The sequence below is a fragment of the Salvia hispanica genome, chromosome 5, assembly GCF_029641045.1.
Source record: "Salvia hispanica isolate PSC_SH4W2 chromosome 5, Shi_PSC_v1, whole genome shotgun sequence".
Lineage (NCBI taxonomy): Eukaryota > Viridiplantae > Streptophyta > Magnoliopsida > Lamiales > Lamiaceae > Salvia > Salvia hispanica.
This window is the reverse complement of record NC_142696.1, coordinates 24,758,805-24,775,463: the sequence shown is the minus strand read 5'-3', so window position 1 is coordinate 24,775,463 and position 16,659 is coordinate 24,758,805. Positions and strand designations below refer to the sequence as shown.

Genomic DNA, 16,659 nt, shown 5'->3' with positions numbered 1-16,659 from the left:
ATGGCAACAAATCCGGTGAACCATACTCATCTTCTAATTCATACCCTAGCTTGAAACTTACACAATGAAACTTTTCCTGTCAAATTTCCTTATGCTTACATCCCACAAAAGATCATGGATTGAATAACTCAATGGTTTGCCATTGGACTTTTTTTGTGTAACATAAAGTAGATTCTTGTCCACAAGAACTTTTAAGTAGTCCTCGGCCTCTTCTTCCAAACTCTTATCTCCATTAGATTTTACAAATCCATGAGATATCCATTAACTAATTAGTCTAGATCCCTTAATCTCATAATATTCTGGCAAAGCTCCAATATATAAGAAACATGGTTTCAAGTAAATTGGTAAGAGGTTATAACTCAAGGAAAGTATATTTGAGAGGCACGTTCGCTACAATTTCAGAGATGATGTTCAGATTCTGGCACTGGTGTCTGGCCAGAATCCAGATGAGAAGTTGGCTACCCTAGCGGTGATAGCCTCGATAGGCAGAGACCTCATTGAATCGCGCATTGCCGGAGGAACCTCCCGAAACCCCAGCTGCGGCAGCCTTGCCATGTTCTTGAGAGGGACCCTTGACAACGTAAAGGCTAGAGCACGAGGCAGCTCCCGTGATTTGCAGGTTTTCGCTGGCCAGTTGCTTGCTGCTGATCGAACCGCTGGTGCAATGGTGCTAAAAATGGATCGTCAGGTACTTAACCTTTCCGGATGTAGGAAATGGTCCCATTGTGGTTATATTGCTGCTCTTGTATTGTTTTTCTGGTTTGTCTTTATTGAAAAGTGTTGGGGTATCTTTAAAAAACTGGGTAAGAGTGGTGAAGAGGTAAGGGAGTTAGGGGAAAACTTTGCTCCAATGTTATTTACCGGATTCCAACACTGTGGAGAGGCGTGTCGGAAAAAAAGGGACGGTACTGAATAAAACGGCGGAAACTTTTCTTTGGATCCAGAGGATTGCGCGATTAACTGTCGGCGTTATTTGGGGATGTGCTCCGGCCCCTCCTCCGCCTCAAAGTCCTGCTCCTCCTAACCCCACCGCTCATATGAACGTCCTGGCTAGCAGCCCCCAACCAACCAAGTTCTTGGCAACATCACACTTGGAACTAGCACACTAGGAACCAGCAATCCCGGCAGCAACAAAACCACTGGCAAAAGCATTTCGTTCAAAACAACTCCTCGTGACACTCAATCGCCTGTGCAATCATCCGCAGCTCTGGGCTGCGTTCGGTAGTTCGCTCGCACAGCCTCCCGAGTCGCCGCCCCTTCCGTTGTTAAAGCTTTGCTGTTTTTGATTAAATATTCTAATTACCTATTCGGCTTTGTTTAAAACTTATTAAGCTGTGTTTTGTATTTCTGCTATGAACTTCTGGTTATGATAGGGCCTAGTGGTTTGACTATGTTTATGTTATGATTAACTATGTTTCTAGTATTTGGTAATTGCAATGTCTAACATGCTTTGCGTTATTAAGCTGTGTTTTGTGTGCCTCTGCTATGAACTTAGTTATGATAGGGGTTTGACTATGTTTATGTTATGATTAACTATGTTTCTAGTATTTAGTAATTGCAATGTCTGGCATGCTTTGCGTTATTTTCAATCGATAATTTTTTGGTTTGGTGATATGTCCCACGTATTTCATGAGATTCATAAATTGCTAAATCTATAGAAAAATGCTCCCACACACCTTTAGATCTTTCAACCTTTGACAACCACCCTCCAATCACATTAATTGAAAGAGGAATCCCACATCATTTTCTTGCAATCTTCTTTCTATCTCTTCTAATCAAGAGGGCAATCCTCTTCTCCAAACACAAATTGGCAAAATAGATCTCAATTTGCAGAATCATCAAGAAGTGGAACATCCAAAGTCTTGTCATTTGAAGCATATCTCGTTATACTTAACATCATGGTGGTGAGCACAATTAGATCTCAAACACCTATTGGGCCAATCCACCGACATAGCCCATCGGGTCAATCTGAAAATGGTGTTACCCATTCTCAAAATGAGTAACTAAATACGCATTATCAAAATGAGTGCAGAACTTTAAAAAAAAAACTAGCCCATTTATGAAGGATTTTCCATAACCCATTTCCAAAATTTTGTCCTGGGTTGACGTGCATAATGTGCATATATATACAAGCCGAGCTTATTCTTTGCATGCTCTTTTATTGCACTTATAAGCTCATTCTTTACACGTTGTTCTACAAGAATTCCTCATATCACCACGATTGAAATTGGAAATCCATGGAAATTATGAGCTATACATCACCCCAACAACTCTCAAATCATCAGAGCACATGTTATATTTTACCAAATACCTCGTACTAGAGAAGTTCCTAACGTTGTGAATCCTTCAGGAAGGGAAGCTCGGACGATTCCCTTGGTTGACTAGTTTTATCTCCTACACTCTTCTTGCGACTAATGATGATGACTTTACTAATGTAATTGCTCTTGGACAAAACCACTAAGATAGTCATCCAAGCCTCCATAGTCCACACATTGTTCAAGACTAGCAAGAATTTTCTCTCTTTGAGATAATATTGAACCAACTCCATTAATGCATGCTCATTTAGACCCCATGTTATCGATGGTGAATTCCTTAAGAATGTTGAGGAACACATGATTAAATAATGGAGATCTTGAAATAAAATTATTACAAGCAGCAAATGTTCTTCCTTGAAATAAAATTTGTGAATGGAGATCTTGTCCCTCCGCTATTTGAGATTTACAACCACGCCACCTTTGTGTTGATTCTAATCTTGAGATCTTCTTGGCTCACAAAGAATAGAAGAAAGTTAATTGCATTCGTTCTCTTTTATGGTTAATGGATCTATAGTATGTGCATATTATACATTGAAATTCACGGGTGCCCTATAGAAAATAGATGCAGCCAACTTTCTTCTTTTCGCACACTTTTTGAATTAAAAAATTATGCCTAGATTACAAAAATTAAAAATAAAAAACTACTAGTAAATTAAAAATAAAAAATAGTAAATTGTTTCTTTTCGCCTCCTAAACGATGTTGGATGGCCAAGCTCAGCTATGCAAATTTCAAGTTTTTCTGACATCGTACAAATTTCAAATTTTAAGTTTTTCTGACATAGCGTGAATTTCAAACACATCCCACATCGGAGAATGAAGTGAAGTTGGAAGTTATATATAATTGTTGCCAAATCTCAATTAGTTTGAGGCATTTTGAGAGAGACTCAAAAATAAAATCGTGCAGGCTTGACCCAAAGCGGACAGTATCAAACTAATGCGCGGTCGACAATCTAAACAAGTGGTATTAGAATTAAGGTGGCTTTGGTTTGGGCTTGGATGAGCCCCGGTTAGGGTCAGACCCTGAAAGACTAGTGTTAGGGTCGGACTCAGGATGACCTATGGGCCAAGGACGATCCAAACAGGACTAAATTTGGTAATGTACCTAGAATTATGTATGGTAATGAACTAATTGTATATAGTAATATAAGAGTGATGTATTTTTCCTTTTATATTTATGTAAATTAAATATGGTTAATATTTTTGGCTCATTTCCCCTTTCCTTATCTCTTCGAATAAAATTGGTTCCTAATTACTCTTAATTTTTCAACAACCTTTTGGTGTCGTTGCCTGATTCCGTTAGTATGTTGTTTAAGTTGCGAATCTTGAATGTTTCTAGAAACAAGCTTCATGCCCTGCGACAACATTTTTCACTGCAGGTTTGCTTATTCAGCATAGAAGATGAAAACTTTAACTTACCATAGCATGCTATTGAGTTTCCTTACTTTTGCCAGGTCATTAGAGGAGTTGGATGCAAGTTTCAACAAACTCACCTACCTACCGACCAATATTGGTTTTCGAACTTGTAATCTCAGACGTCTCTCGGTGAATCTGAACAAGATCTGCTCTCTGCCGACGTCTATTGGCGAGATGAAGTCCTTGCAGCATCTGGACTTGCATTTTAATGAGCTAGGTGGGCTTCGACCTACGATCGGGAAACTAACAAATCTCGAGATTCTGAATCTCAGTAGCAACTTCAGTGACCTAACTGAGCTCCCTGATACGATTTCTGACCTTATCAACCTCAAAGAACTTGATCTGAGCAACAACCAGATTCATGCACTGCCCGACACCTTTGGGCGGCTCAAGAATCTTGCTAAGCTCAACGTAGAGCACAACCCTCTCACGATACCTCAAAAGGAGATTATGGCTGGAGGAGTTGTAGCGATCAAGGCTTACATGGAGAAACATTGGGCTGATATATTGCTAGAGGAAAAACATAAGAACATGACCCAAGTGCAAGAGCAATCACAAGCAAGTTTGTTTACTCGAAGCACTTCCTAGCTGAGTGGTGCTGTTTCGGGATACTTTGGAAGCATAGGGAAATCGAACGAGGACCCTTATCTGAACTAGCAGATGTAACTTTCTCTCCCGGATACATCGTAAGCATCTACTTTTCACAAACACATGATTGATGCATAATGACAAGAAACCAGAGAAACAGATCTTTTGCCTATTTTGTTTCTTTTTGTTTGTGTACTTTGAAAACATTGAGGATACATTTGTTTTACTAGCTTTGTTTTAGACTTTGATCTGTGATTGGTGGATAATGGGATATTAATTGTTACAAATCAAGATCAATAGCTACAAAGCAAATTGCATCAAAACTTTAGGTACTTCAATAAAAGGTGTAAACTAAATTTTGAAAACTAAATTACTGATCTTGATTAATAGAACTTGGATGTAGGTGTGTTATGCTAATCTAACCATTCCTTGGTCGTCTCTATCTCTTTTGTTGACCGAATCATGACATGAGTGTAACACAAACATCACATCAAAGCATTTATAATGATCTTACACACCAACAAATGATCCATAAAAAACCATATATTTCAACATTTGCAAAACAATCAGCATCCAATTGAGCAGCAAATTAGAAAATAGAGGGAACCAAAATAGAGTAATGCAAATATTTTGAAAATTTTCAAAAGAGGTAAAAGATTTACTAGGATTAACATCCAGTACCTATGGTAAGCTTGAACCTGGATGCTCCCTTTTCCCCTTGATTTGCATTTTTCATCTCATCTATTTTCTTGGCAAACTCTACACCAGATGCTGATAGGTGCTCTATGTCCAACTTCTCTAGGCTTCCCACCACACCGTCAGGGATTTCTTTAAGTTCCTTGCACTTTCTAAGCACAAGAGACCTAAGTTTAGGAAAACTATCGTATGAGGCCTTCCAGATTAATAGCTTTGTATCTTCATTGAACAAGAAATGGAGAGAGTGGAAGCCTCCACCAACAGCCTCCCATGACATTCCAGTAAATGCGTTGTCTTTCAATTTGAGGACTTGTAGAGCTTCCATCCTCTCCAACGTAGACATATGCTTCCAATCCAAACTTGTTCGCGCGATAGTCAGCATCGTGAGTTTTGCTGGGAACCAGCTTTTTAACTCAGGAAAACGCATTGCTCGTTGGGATTCTGAATCATGAAATGTATTCACCAGCTTTAACTTTTCAAGTTGATTAAGCCTTCCCAAGAAATGTTTTTCAAACAGAATGGCCATGTTTCCTTGAATGCCTAATCTCTTCAAGTTAGGGGCCCTGTTGAAGACATTGGTGGTACAAATTTTAGGTGGTACTCTGCTCAAAGTTTGGAGACTCTTGCAACCCTCACCATCTTTTTCGGAAATTTCTGTATAACATTTGTTTTTAGATGCCTCAGCTGCACCATCTTCTATATATTTGCTTTGATTGGAAGGGATTCCTTCTTAGTGTAGACTACAAGAGTTTGAAGGTTACACAGGCTGGAGAAGGCTTTATTAAGGTACCTCAAGTGAAACAGTCTGGTAACACCTCTAGGTACCTCACCCAATTTGATGAACTCAGATTCCATAACTCTGAGCATATCCAATTCATCAACCATAGTCGGGGCATACTTTGCGGGAAAATTCATTGGAATCTTGGAGAAGCATAAAAGAGAACGTATGGAACCGACTTTGTTCATTCCTTCCCGAGCGAAGATCTCAAGATCAGAATGCATACAAAGTCGGCGGGGTTTGTCAATCTCAGATAGTGGTGGTACAACATCTCCATTCACACATTTCATTTCAAGGAAGAACCTTTGCTACTCTTGTAAAACTTTTAAACCACATAATGCATATACCACATCATGAACGCGACATGTTTTGACCTCACCTTCAGAAGTCCTTTTAATAACCATGACTAAGTTCCTGCTGATTAAATCTTTCAGATACTCCTCTACAGTTTCCTCCAAGTTCTTCCCTTGTATTAATCCTTCTGCAATCCACAAGCGGATTAATTTCCAAACAGAGATCTCATAGTCTTCTGAAAACACCGCAAAATATAGCAAGCAATCTTTCAATTCATCAGGTAGTTTGTTGTAGCTTAGTTCCACAATATCCGACATGTAACAGCCCGGATTTCTAGGGTATAATAAATACGACGACTGTTACCTAGGCGAACTTAAGGCGACAAGAATGTAGACTAGGGTTTCATTTAAAGAGATTTGACCAAGTGTTTAATGAAGTATCAAGGTAATAAGTCAACGACTTAAATACGAAAAATCAAGATTTAGGCTAAGCTCAAAAGTCAAGGATTTATTGTAACTCCAACAAAACGCAATATTTCCCAATATTCCAATAAGTTCAAATCAACCAAAGATAAATAGTTTCCAAAAATTCAGCGGAAGCAATCCAAGAGAAAGCGAAGCCATGTATGAAGACACGACTACACTCAAAATTCCAGACACCCATTTTATTCGATTCAACTGTCTCAACACCACCGACTGCCCGTCGCTGCTCAACCTGCACATAGGGAAAACACATGCAGGGCTGAGTATTTTAAACATACTCAGTGGACTCATAACAAAACATTTTATAGTTATGCCACCCTTACCATAGTGAACTCGAGGTTTAGCATTTAATTGAAAAGATAGCATCGAGTATCACAAAATATTTCATGGACTGGCCAGTCAAAGAATACCTCCCATTTTCTCATCAATCAACAATATCATGGTGCGACGAAGTGTGGCCACACTTTCGCCCACGAGACCGGCCGACTAGCAAGGACGGCTCCCGATCTCTCGTGTACACTAGCCTGATAGGGTTTGCGGCCCTACTCAGACCCGAATTCGTTTATATAGCCCTATAGCCTAATGGAGCGCACTCGCAAACTAGGCAACAGGCACACACAATATCCAAAATAATCATAGGCATGGCATAACAGTTTAATCCACCCTTATCGCTCCACTTTCATATATTTGCAACATAAGAGAGAGTTTAAGAATAAAGCCCACCTCGATTCCTAGATTTCAAGCACGTTCTTCTCCTTGTTATCGCACCGTGAACGCGAGTTCTCACCTTTAATTTATGTATTTCAAGTAAGTCTCAATCATGGATCAAAATCATGCATGTTCTCCCGTTTTCCTTTTTCCCATCGATTATTTTCAATATCACCATTTAAAATCAAAGTGCGATTATCAACGCTTTTATCCACACAACAACTCCAGATTTATCATCAAATCGTGTCACGCATGAGTGTTTTCCACACATAACACATGTGCACGCATACCGAGGCGTGCACACACACACACGGTCACACACACACATATGTATCCCAAATTCATCGATTGTTTTCCCCTTCACTCAATCTAAATGCATGTGGACTCAAGAACACCGATTGATCGGTAGAAGAAGAGAAGATCAAAAATAAAAATACCTTTTCAATAGAACAATCGGTAGGAAACAAGTAGGATCTTGATTCTTCAACAAATTCTTGAATTTCAGCTTGAATTCTTCACACAAGATGAAGAAATAATGGAGAAAGTAGAAGAAAAACTTGAGAGAGAGTGGGAGAGAGAGATCGAGATTGAGGGGGAGTGGGGGACGGTTTTTGTGATGCTAGGGTTAGGTTTCTCACTCTTATTTATAGAGTGCAGGATATAATCCAATAATTAAATAAATAAAGATTTGGAAGAGATTTGGGGAGTGATTGGCGTTATTTCTAGTGAGAAATAAGGGGAAATTCGAATTTCATGCTATTTAATTAGCATATGATTTTATTTGGATATTTTACGGAGTAGAATAAAATATCACGGAGCAGAATAAAAATAATAAATCTTCCTAATTACATGAAATAGGCGTGAATTTCAATTCCCTCTACAAGGAATTAATTAAAATCCTAATTTAAATAGGATATGGCAAGATCTTCTTAGATATGGCAAGATATGTTAGGATATTTGAATTTATTTATGGAAGAGAATAAACAAGGGATAAGTAACAAAATAAAATAATCCATTCTCCCATAATATAGGAGATTTCGAAAATCTCTTTTAGAAACAACATAAGGGCCGAATATTTCATCAATTAAATAAGGAATAATTGGACTTTGGATTTAATTTGGATAATCATCCCAAGCAAAGATTAAATCCAAGAAAAATGGGATTTCTTCTCACTCATCCCTTAGGAAATTAATTCACCACAATTATTTCACCCCGCATTAAAATTAGGATTCGAAAAAGCAGGGCGTTACACGACACCTGCTTCTTCTTGTCATATTTCAAGGAGTTCGACACCTTAAGCCACTCTTCTTTATTGTACTTATATTCTCATCATCTTGTCCCACAAGAATTCCCGCTATCAGCATAATTGAAAGTGGAAGTCCATGACGTGGCTATACATTGTCCAACAACTTTCAAATCATCGTCACACTTGCCGAGTTCACCAAATACTTGGTACTGCAAAAGTTCCCAACTTTCTTGATCCGTCAAGGGAGGTAGCTCGTAGGATCTCGTAGCCTTTTCTCCAACACTCTTCTCGCAGCTAGTGATGAGGACATTACTCATGTTGTTGCTCTTGGACAAAGCCTTTCTGATATCATTCCAAGCATCCATAGTCCACACATCATCCAAGACAAAAAAAAAAAAAAAGAACTTTCTCCCCTTGAGGTAATGCTCAACCGTCTCCATTAGTACAGGATCCGATAGACCCGACACGTCGTCGCTAGTGAATTCCTTGAGAATGTCGATCAGCACATTCCTGATATTCGGTTTCTGAAAGACGTTAATCCAAATCCGATTAGGGAATTCATGCTTCACAAAATCGCTCTTGAATATCTTCCGTGCCAGCGTTGTCTTCCCCAAACCTGGCATACCGATGATGGAGATAACATCCAATTCCTCTTTTGATTCACGCAGATATCCAACGATTACACTTTCATGATCTTGGAAACCTCTCAAGTTTTCTTCCCTGATTATCTGGAGCTGTGCACAAATAAAAGGTAAGATAATTTTCTCAAAGATTATGAAATTTGGAATAGAGTTTTGGTTGTTTACCTTAGCTTTGGTAGGCGAATGTGATTGGGGAATGTTGGCCATTGCAGTAGCCTCAAAGCTTTGAACCTTTTCCACCATGTTGATGACCTCTCTCTCTCTAAGGGACTTGACTTCTTCGGCGAGGCTGAGGCGGTTTGACCTGACAATTCGCGGCGTAAGGGTTTCCTGTGACTTGCAGATGCAGCTTGGCTTATGCAAGAGTCGATTGTGTCTTCGGCCTCATAAACCACATCTCGGATCCGCCTCTCTAGCTCTTGAAACCCTTCCGGCTTGTTCGGCATCTTTGCAGCCTTGCGGAGGAAGGTACGCAACGACTCGAGATCCTTTATCAACAGATCGAGCTCGCGGCCAGCGTCGCCGATGAGACTCGCATGGTGCTTCAGCAGATTGCCCATGTTTTCCAACACGGAGGTCCGCCATATTACGACCGGAAGAATGAATGAGACTGATTTAGGGATGTTCGGTTATTTTGTTTTTATAGACATGCGCAACTAATATATATACATGAAAATGATCATCACAACGTTTTCTATATATAAAATTTATTTCCTTTTTGTTGTGCCCAGCATTCATCGGTTATCTTCCGTATATCCCAAAATTAACGCTAAGTTTAATTTGGTGAGTTATGACATGGTAAGTTATGATGATATGGTAAGATTTTTTTAAATTTTTTTCTTGATATTGAATTAAGTTAAATACTCTATTTATTAATTCATTTTTATTATTGGAGAGTGTAATGGGAGATTGTAAAAAATACGAGATTTACTATGTGTGATAAGATTTAGAAGTACTAATTAGTTACGTGGTATTGTTAAGGCCCAACGTCCCCTTAACGATAACGGACTGAAGAAAACTGAATTAAAGACAATAAACCGGCGCTCGTGCGGGTCGGCGGTGATAAGCTCTAGCGGCTGTGCGCAGGGTTCTCCACGTTGGGCAGCGGCGTCGAGGTTTGTGAAATAACACATTTCTCAATTGATAGTTTTGCCCTATTTATATAAAAAAATTAGAACCCTAGGGTTGGTTCGACTTAACCTAATCATCCTGAAAAAAACCAACAAAGAAAAACCGAACGGAGCTTATAATTCGCTCGACTCAACATTAATTTAAATAAAAATAATGTATCCTATTTTGCCGCGTAATTCTGGAACTTCATCGGCGGTTTGAGTTTCTCGCGAGGCCCAAGGACTCGCGCTTTCGTCACTGTTTCCTTCCTAGTTTCCTGCTGCTCCTCTTCGACCTGTTCCTCTTACGCCGCCTCTGATGCCTCCAATGTTTTAAAAACTGGAACGGCCGCCGTGAATCGGTGGAATCTGCATATCGAACCGGTTCAACCGTGAACCGGAAACCGGTTTTTGAATTTTTTCATTTTTCAAAATATTTTTTCAAAAACACATGATCTCATCTCTAAATAAACTCTTTTACCACTCCAACACATGGTCATTTTGAAATATTATGAATATTAATTGTTCTTATATATTAAATCTGATTTTTTTCTCCACCAGACTAATAATTCAGTTTAGTAGTATAATTTAGTTAAGGATAGTGATTATACTGTAATTAAGGTAATGATTTGGTTACAATATGACAATATCATGAGGTTTATATTTTTCCTCTACTATATTCTTATGATTTTTTAGGTAGCTTTTTCATTTTATGAAATAAAATTCCAATCATCATAGTAGTAATTTTGTGAAATAAAATTCCAATCCGTTGACCAATATAAATGCGTAAACGGGTGCGGGTCTGGACTAACCCGCAGACCCGTTTATTCAAATCCCCCAATTTCAAAAACCCTTGCAAAACCTCAGAAATCCAATTGCACAGAGCAGCCATGAACAAAGCTAAGAGAATCCTGACTCACCACCGACTCGCTAACGCGCTCTACTCAACTCAGCCCACCCCAGCTCGCTCCATTCGAAAACTGGTGACCCATGCGCCTCATTTCTCTACTTCCTTACTGGTAAAAAACCGATCTTTAATCAATTTCAGCTCCTACAATAAAGGCCTCTTCTTTTCATCAAAACCCGAATCATTTCTCGAGATACTGTCCTCCGATGATTGGCCTAAGAAATTGGAGAAGGAGCTAAAGGACTCGAATTTAGTGTTAACCCATGAAACCGTAGTCTATGTGCTGAAGAAACTGAGCAAAGCCCCCAAAAATGCATCGAAGTTCTTGAAATGGGCTGTGGGGGAGAAAGGGTTCGAGCCGAATTCGTCGATTTATAGTTTGGTTTTGAGAATTTATGCGAATAAGGAACTGATGAAGGAGTTTTGGGTGACTATTAAGGAAATGAGAGATAAGGGGTATTACCTTGATGAGGAGACTTACAGGACTATTTGCTCGACGTTTCGTGGCTTGAGGATGGAGAATGAGGCTACTGCTTTGAGGCATTTTTATGAGAGATTGATTCAAGAGAATGTGATGGAGGATAGGGTGAAGGAGGTGGTTGATGTGATCAAGAGCTGTGAATGGGGAGAGGAGGTTGAGAGGAAATTGGAGGAGATGGAGATTAAGGTTTCGGATAATTTCATGTTGAGGGTGTTTAAGGAGCTTAGAGGAAAGGGTCACCCTTTGAGAGCTCATAGGTTTTTCAAGTGGGCTGAGGGGAGTTTGGGTTTCAAGCATAATGGTGTGACTTATAATGGAATGCTGAGGGTGCTTTGTTGGGAGGAGTCGATTTCTGAGTTCTGGGGCGTGCTTGAGGAGATGAAGGGTGCGGGTTTTGAGTTGGATATTGATACGTATATTAAGGTTTCGAGGCAGCTACAGAAGAACAAAATGGTGGGGGATGGTGTGAAGCTCTATGAACACATGATGGATAGCTCCTTCAAGCCCTCAGATACCGAATGCAGCTTGCTTCTGCGGGCAATTGCAACGTCCAGTACTCCAAATATTGATTTGATGTATAGGGTTGTGAAAAAATACGAGGCATCAGGGCATTCTTTCTCTAAACAGATATATGATGGGATTCATAGGTCTCTTACTAGTCTCGGGAAGTTTGATGAAGCTGAGGAAATCGTGGAGAAGATGAGGGATGCCGGTTTTGAGCCTGATAACATCACCTACAGTCAGTTAGTATTTGGTCTTTGTAAAGCAAGAAGATTTGATGAAGCTGCTGAGGTTCTTGATACGATGGAGGAACGAGGCTGTCCACCTGATATCAAGACATGGACAATTCTAATCAAAGGGCATTGTGCAGCTAACGAGATTAGCGACGCGTTGGCTTGTTTCACAAAGATGACAGAGAAGGGCTTTGATGCTGATGCTGACCTCTTGGATGTCCTAATAGGCGGGTTCATGAGCCAGTCACGTGCAGTGGGTGCCTACGAACTGCTGATGGAGTTGGTGCAGAGAGCTCGTTTGAGGCCTTGGCAGGCGACTTTCAAGAATCTGATTCAGAAGCTTCTAGCTGAGAGTAAACTCGAAGAAGCCATGGAGCTTCTCCGTTTGATGAAGAAACATAACTACCCTCCTTTGCCGGAGCCATTTGTTCAGCATATTTCCAAATTCGGGTCAGTCGAGGATGCCTGGGAGTTCTTGACCGCACTGAGTGTGAAGGAGCATCCGACTGTTTCAGCTTACCAGCATGTCTTCAAATCCTTCTTTAATGAAGGTAGACATTCTGAGGCCAAAGATTTGCTGTTTAAGTGCCCCCATCATATTCGTAAACATCCTGCAATTTGTAGCCTTTTTGGTTCTGCTATTTAGTGGCATTAATCTTGTTGTATTTGGCCAAATTCTGCTATGAGTTGTTACACTTTATTTAACTCTTACTTCAAACATCTACTATAGTTTTTGTGATGCTTTTCGAGATGTGCAAGCTTAGAAGTTAGAAGTAGAGTGACAAAAGAACATTATTTTATCATAGCTGTGGCTAAAGTTTACACTGAAGTAAATCCATCCCTAAAACTAGTACTAATACATTTCTAACACCAATGGCGCCATGTGTCATTGAAGAAAGACAAAGATCAGTTCACTCGAGCATCTCAGAGCGTTCTCTTCTGGATGTTTCAATCATCTTGTGCAAGAATTTTCCAGCTTCACACCCGAATGGATTTGCAAGAGCTGCATGTGTCAAAAACGGAAGCTTCCTGAGCGAGCGGCCGCTCAGTCCCTGAAGATGAAAGAGAAGAGTATAGTAAAGCAGACTTCTCAGACTTCTATTTTTGGTTATGCAGTAGTGAGAATGTACGAAGCTAAACCATAAAAAATTACCTCACATGCTTCAGCAGCTGCAAGCAGTTGCTTAGCAAGATAGAATGGAGATGCTGTGTCTGGGCTAAGAGCTGAATCCAGTTGCTCTCTCAGATTGGTATAACTTGGAATTAAGAAGTTATTGCCATCCTGTAAAGATTCCATGTTAGGCACAGATTCGGGTAATGTATTCAGTTATTTAACTCTGCAATGAAGACCTGAAACTCAGAATTTGTTAGTATTCCAGTCCTTAGAAGCTCTTCCAAGCAAGATCTTAGAATTTCATAGCGTGCTTGGAGAGTTGGAGGCCCGACATATGCCTTTATATCAGCTCGATCAACAAATGCGATATCTGCATATAGTATTGATCTTAAGACAATGATTCATATAAAGCAGCACAAAGAGGCACTACAGAAAGAATTCTGTTTTTGGACAGACATCAAACATTAGAACTCATATCTTACCAATAGCAGCAGTTATGTTCGATGTAGTAAGGATTATTACATTAGGTGACGATTTCAACTTGTCCATCTGGGTCAGCAGGGCATTCACAACCTGGACGACACAATTGATTTCTATCAAGGGAGATGCAAATGTATTCAATAAACTAAGTTGTTCTGTTTAGAGCGAGAAAGCTACCCTTATAGAATCCGAAGGCTCAGACCCAGATAAAGCAGCCTTCCTGGCAGCAGCAAGGCTTTCAACTTCATCTACATAATTTATTTGAGAAGTATTATGTCTAAATGTATCTAATTTGATTGATGAATGAAAATATCTGTTATTAAAATATTCACCAATCAAGACGAAAACGAGATTGTTTTCTTCCTCTACCATTTCTTGTATTTTGGAGAAAAGCTTTGCAACCTGATATTCAAGTATGAACAAAAACCACATTGATGTGGGGCAAAGAACAAAGAAAATAAGTGATCAGCATAGAATGTGAACTTAAAGAAAGTTTAGCATACAACTAGTTGCAAAGAAAGCAAATGAAATAGTTGTTCTTGGACTGAATTATATTTTAAGAAAATCAGATCTGAAGATGTGTGCACACTTACTAATAAAAAAACATACTCCAGTTTGTATGGTTCAGATGGATGCAAGATATTTAATCCTCAGAGGATACTTATCACCATAAATGTGAAGTAGAAAATAATTTGAGAAATTAAGGGAGGGAAAGTAGAAATATTTCTCTTCGCATAACAAGGATTTCGAAAACTTACCAGCTTTCCACTTTCAGAAAACCATTTACTGAACAAGGAATGGGCATTAACCTCGATCAACTGGCACTGAGGGTATCTGGTTTGGTTACAACAAATGTCATGCAAATGATACATATATACATGAAGAAACAGGGGCAGTTTGACTCAACCTTGTGCTAAAGCGTATTGAGAGTTTTTGAGCCAATGCTTTGCATAAAGACGTCTTGCCAGTGCCCGGGGGTCCATGAAGAAGAACAATGCTGCATAGCAGTCATAGATGGATCAGCAAGTCGTTGAGATGCAATATGGAACTCCCCGAGTAAAGCATGTATGATATCATTGAATGGTTTTAACATTTCCAGAAAGGATATATTGAGATAAAGTAAACTTAGATTTAGAATACTTAATACATATCATCAAGTTAGTAATCCTGTAATCAGAAACCTCATGTAATGTAGGCATTCAGAAAAGGATGAGAAAGTCAAGCTTTCTGGGTTCAGCAAAACTCACCGGTTCCAAGAAACAAGGACATGATTGACACCCTTCTCAGTGAAAAGCAATGCACTTGCTGCATATCGTAGTAATCTCTGTTTGAGACCAGAATCATATATTAAGCTGCAGAGAATAATAAACAGCATGATTTGGAGTTTCAACTTTCATCCATGGTGAAACTGAGAATTGTTAAACAAACCTTTCCCACATTCCATCAAATTCTTTTGCAGGAAGAATCCATTCATGAAAACTAGCAAGTTGACCATCATTGCTTAATTCTTCGCATGGTCCTTCCTCACTGAGCTGGAAAATTAAATATCGTACATCAGAAACAAAGATTTAATTTGTCACCTTCAACTATTCCCATTACCAAACCTCCAACAAATCCATGTCATCTCTCATCCGATAAGGATGTAATATAACATGTGAGAAAACAGACAACAGTAACCACAGCCACTAGGGAAAAAACTGACCTGGTAAACATGCACAACAGGCTTAACTTGCCAAAATAAAAGAATATCCTGCTTTTCCACCCAAACATCTGTAGAGTTCATTAAACATACAGTATTATAGGAATTGAATTGTACCAAAAGACTTCAGTTTTAACAAAGTGATTACTTTTCAAGGACTTGCATATACATAACATAGAACACCTGAATCGCATATACATATTCGTTGCACATTGTCCACTAGAAATGTATCATCCAGTGGGACTGGGATCGGACCATCTGCATAACTCATGCTTCTCTTTTCCAGCATTCTATGTTGGAATCACAAACCATAGCATACTCATCAATCGGCAAAAAATGCAAAATGCAGAAGTAAAAACTACTCATATAATACTGCAATAAACACTATCCTAATTTTACCTCTCCACTGCCAAACGCACATCTTCAGCCCGAGCTGTGCTAGATGGTTTCAGTAAAACCTCAACTGCAGAAACAATTTTAGATCATGTTACACAAGATACGACATTGCACCCGATTAGGAACAAATTAGGCTTGCATTACCAGAAAGCAGTATCTACTCAGGCAAACAAACTAAGAAATTTAACATTTCGTAGCTGACTACCCACGCATTACCTGAGACGAGGACTTTCTCTTCGTTGATTATAGGCGGCGGAGGTGGCGGAGCAGACGCCGCAGCAGGTGGCTCGAAAATGGTAGCTTCCTGCTCGGGGCCATTGCATTCAGTGATGTGAGGGATGGAAATATCCATGGGAACACTCGTTTCGGTAGCAGACATCACTCAATCGGCGAATTTGTTAGGAGAAGAATCGATTGCCCTAACCCTAGGTTGATTGGGGATTTTCAATTTGAAATTGTGCGCGGGAAGAAGGAAACTATGCAGTCAAATTGCAGTCGGATTAAGGAATTCCTTGAATTACGCGCTTTTATACCTAAGATTAAGCGTTTCTATTTATTCATTTTTATTGTTTTTTTAA

General features: G+C 39.4%; 2 protein-coding genes and 2 pseudogenes across 2 annotated transcripts; 2 read left to right on the top strand and 2 right to left on the bottom strand.

Moving 5' to 3' along the window:
- LOC125189638 (uncharacterized) lies at window positions 1-4,316 on the top strand (annotated as a pseudogene).
- Window positions 4,317-4,983: 667 nt separating this feature from the next.
- Window positions 4,984-10,764, bottom strand: LOC125189641 (putative late blight resistance protein homolog R1A-10; annotated as a pseudogene).
- A 366-nt stretch (window positions 10,765-11,130) lies between these two features.
- Window positions 11,131-13,093, top strand: BIR6 (Pentatricopeptide repeat (PPR) superfamily protein). The gene has a single exon (XM_048083907.2). The coding sequence runs from the start codon at window positions 11,161-11,163 to the stop codon at window positions 13,036-13,038; it is 1,878 nt and encodes a 625-aa protein (XP_047939864.2). The 5' UTR covers window positions 11,131-11,160; the 3' UTR covers window positions 13,039-13,093.
- Window positions 13,094-13,166: 73 nt separating this feature from the next.
- LOC125190588 (pachytene checkpoint-like protein) lies at window positions 13,167-16,593 on the bottom strand. The gene is made up of 14 exons (XM_048087918.2): window positions 16,298-16,593; window positions 16,085-16,148; window positions 15,869-15,975; window positions 15,689-15,756; window positions 15,415-15,518; window positions 15,234-15,338; window positions 14,894-14,983; window positions 14,745-14,820; window positions 14,319-14,388; window positions 14,164-14,234; window positions 13,989-14,079; window positions 13,743-13,876; window positions 13,546-13,674; window positions 13,167-13,444 (listed from the first exon to the last, which is right to left on the bottom strand). Exons 1-14 carry the CDS (start codon window positions 16,458-16,460, stop codon window positions 13,304-13,306), a joined length of 1,413 nt encoding a protein of 470 aa, XP_047943875.1. The 5' UTR covers window positions 16,461-16,593; the 3' UTR covers window positions 13,167-13,303.
- Between the last annotated feature and the right edge of the window lie 66 nt (window positions 16,594-16,659).

Bases quoted from the DNA above. Each gene is read 5' to 3' on its own strand.
- BIR6 (XM_048083907.2), top strand. From the start codon at position 11,161: ATGAACAAAGCTAAGAGAATCCTGACTCACCACCGACTCGCTAACGCG.
- LOC125190588 (XM_048087918.2), bottom strand. From the start codon at position 16,460: ATGTCTGCTACCGAAACGAGTGTTCCCATGGATATTTCCATCCCTCAC. The intron at 15,339-15,414 runs GTTTGTTTAACA...TATTCTCTGCAG, and splicing joins TTTGATGGAATGTGGGAAAG to CTTAATATATGATTCTGGTC. The intron at 14,235-14,318 runs GTGAATATTTTA...TAAATTATGTAG, and splicing joins TCTCGTTTTCGTCTTGATTG to ATGAAGTTGAAAGCCTTGCT.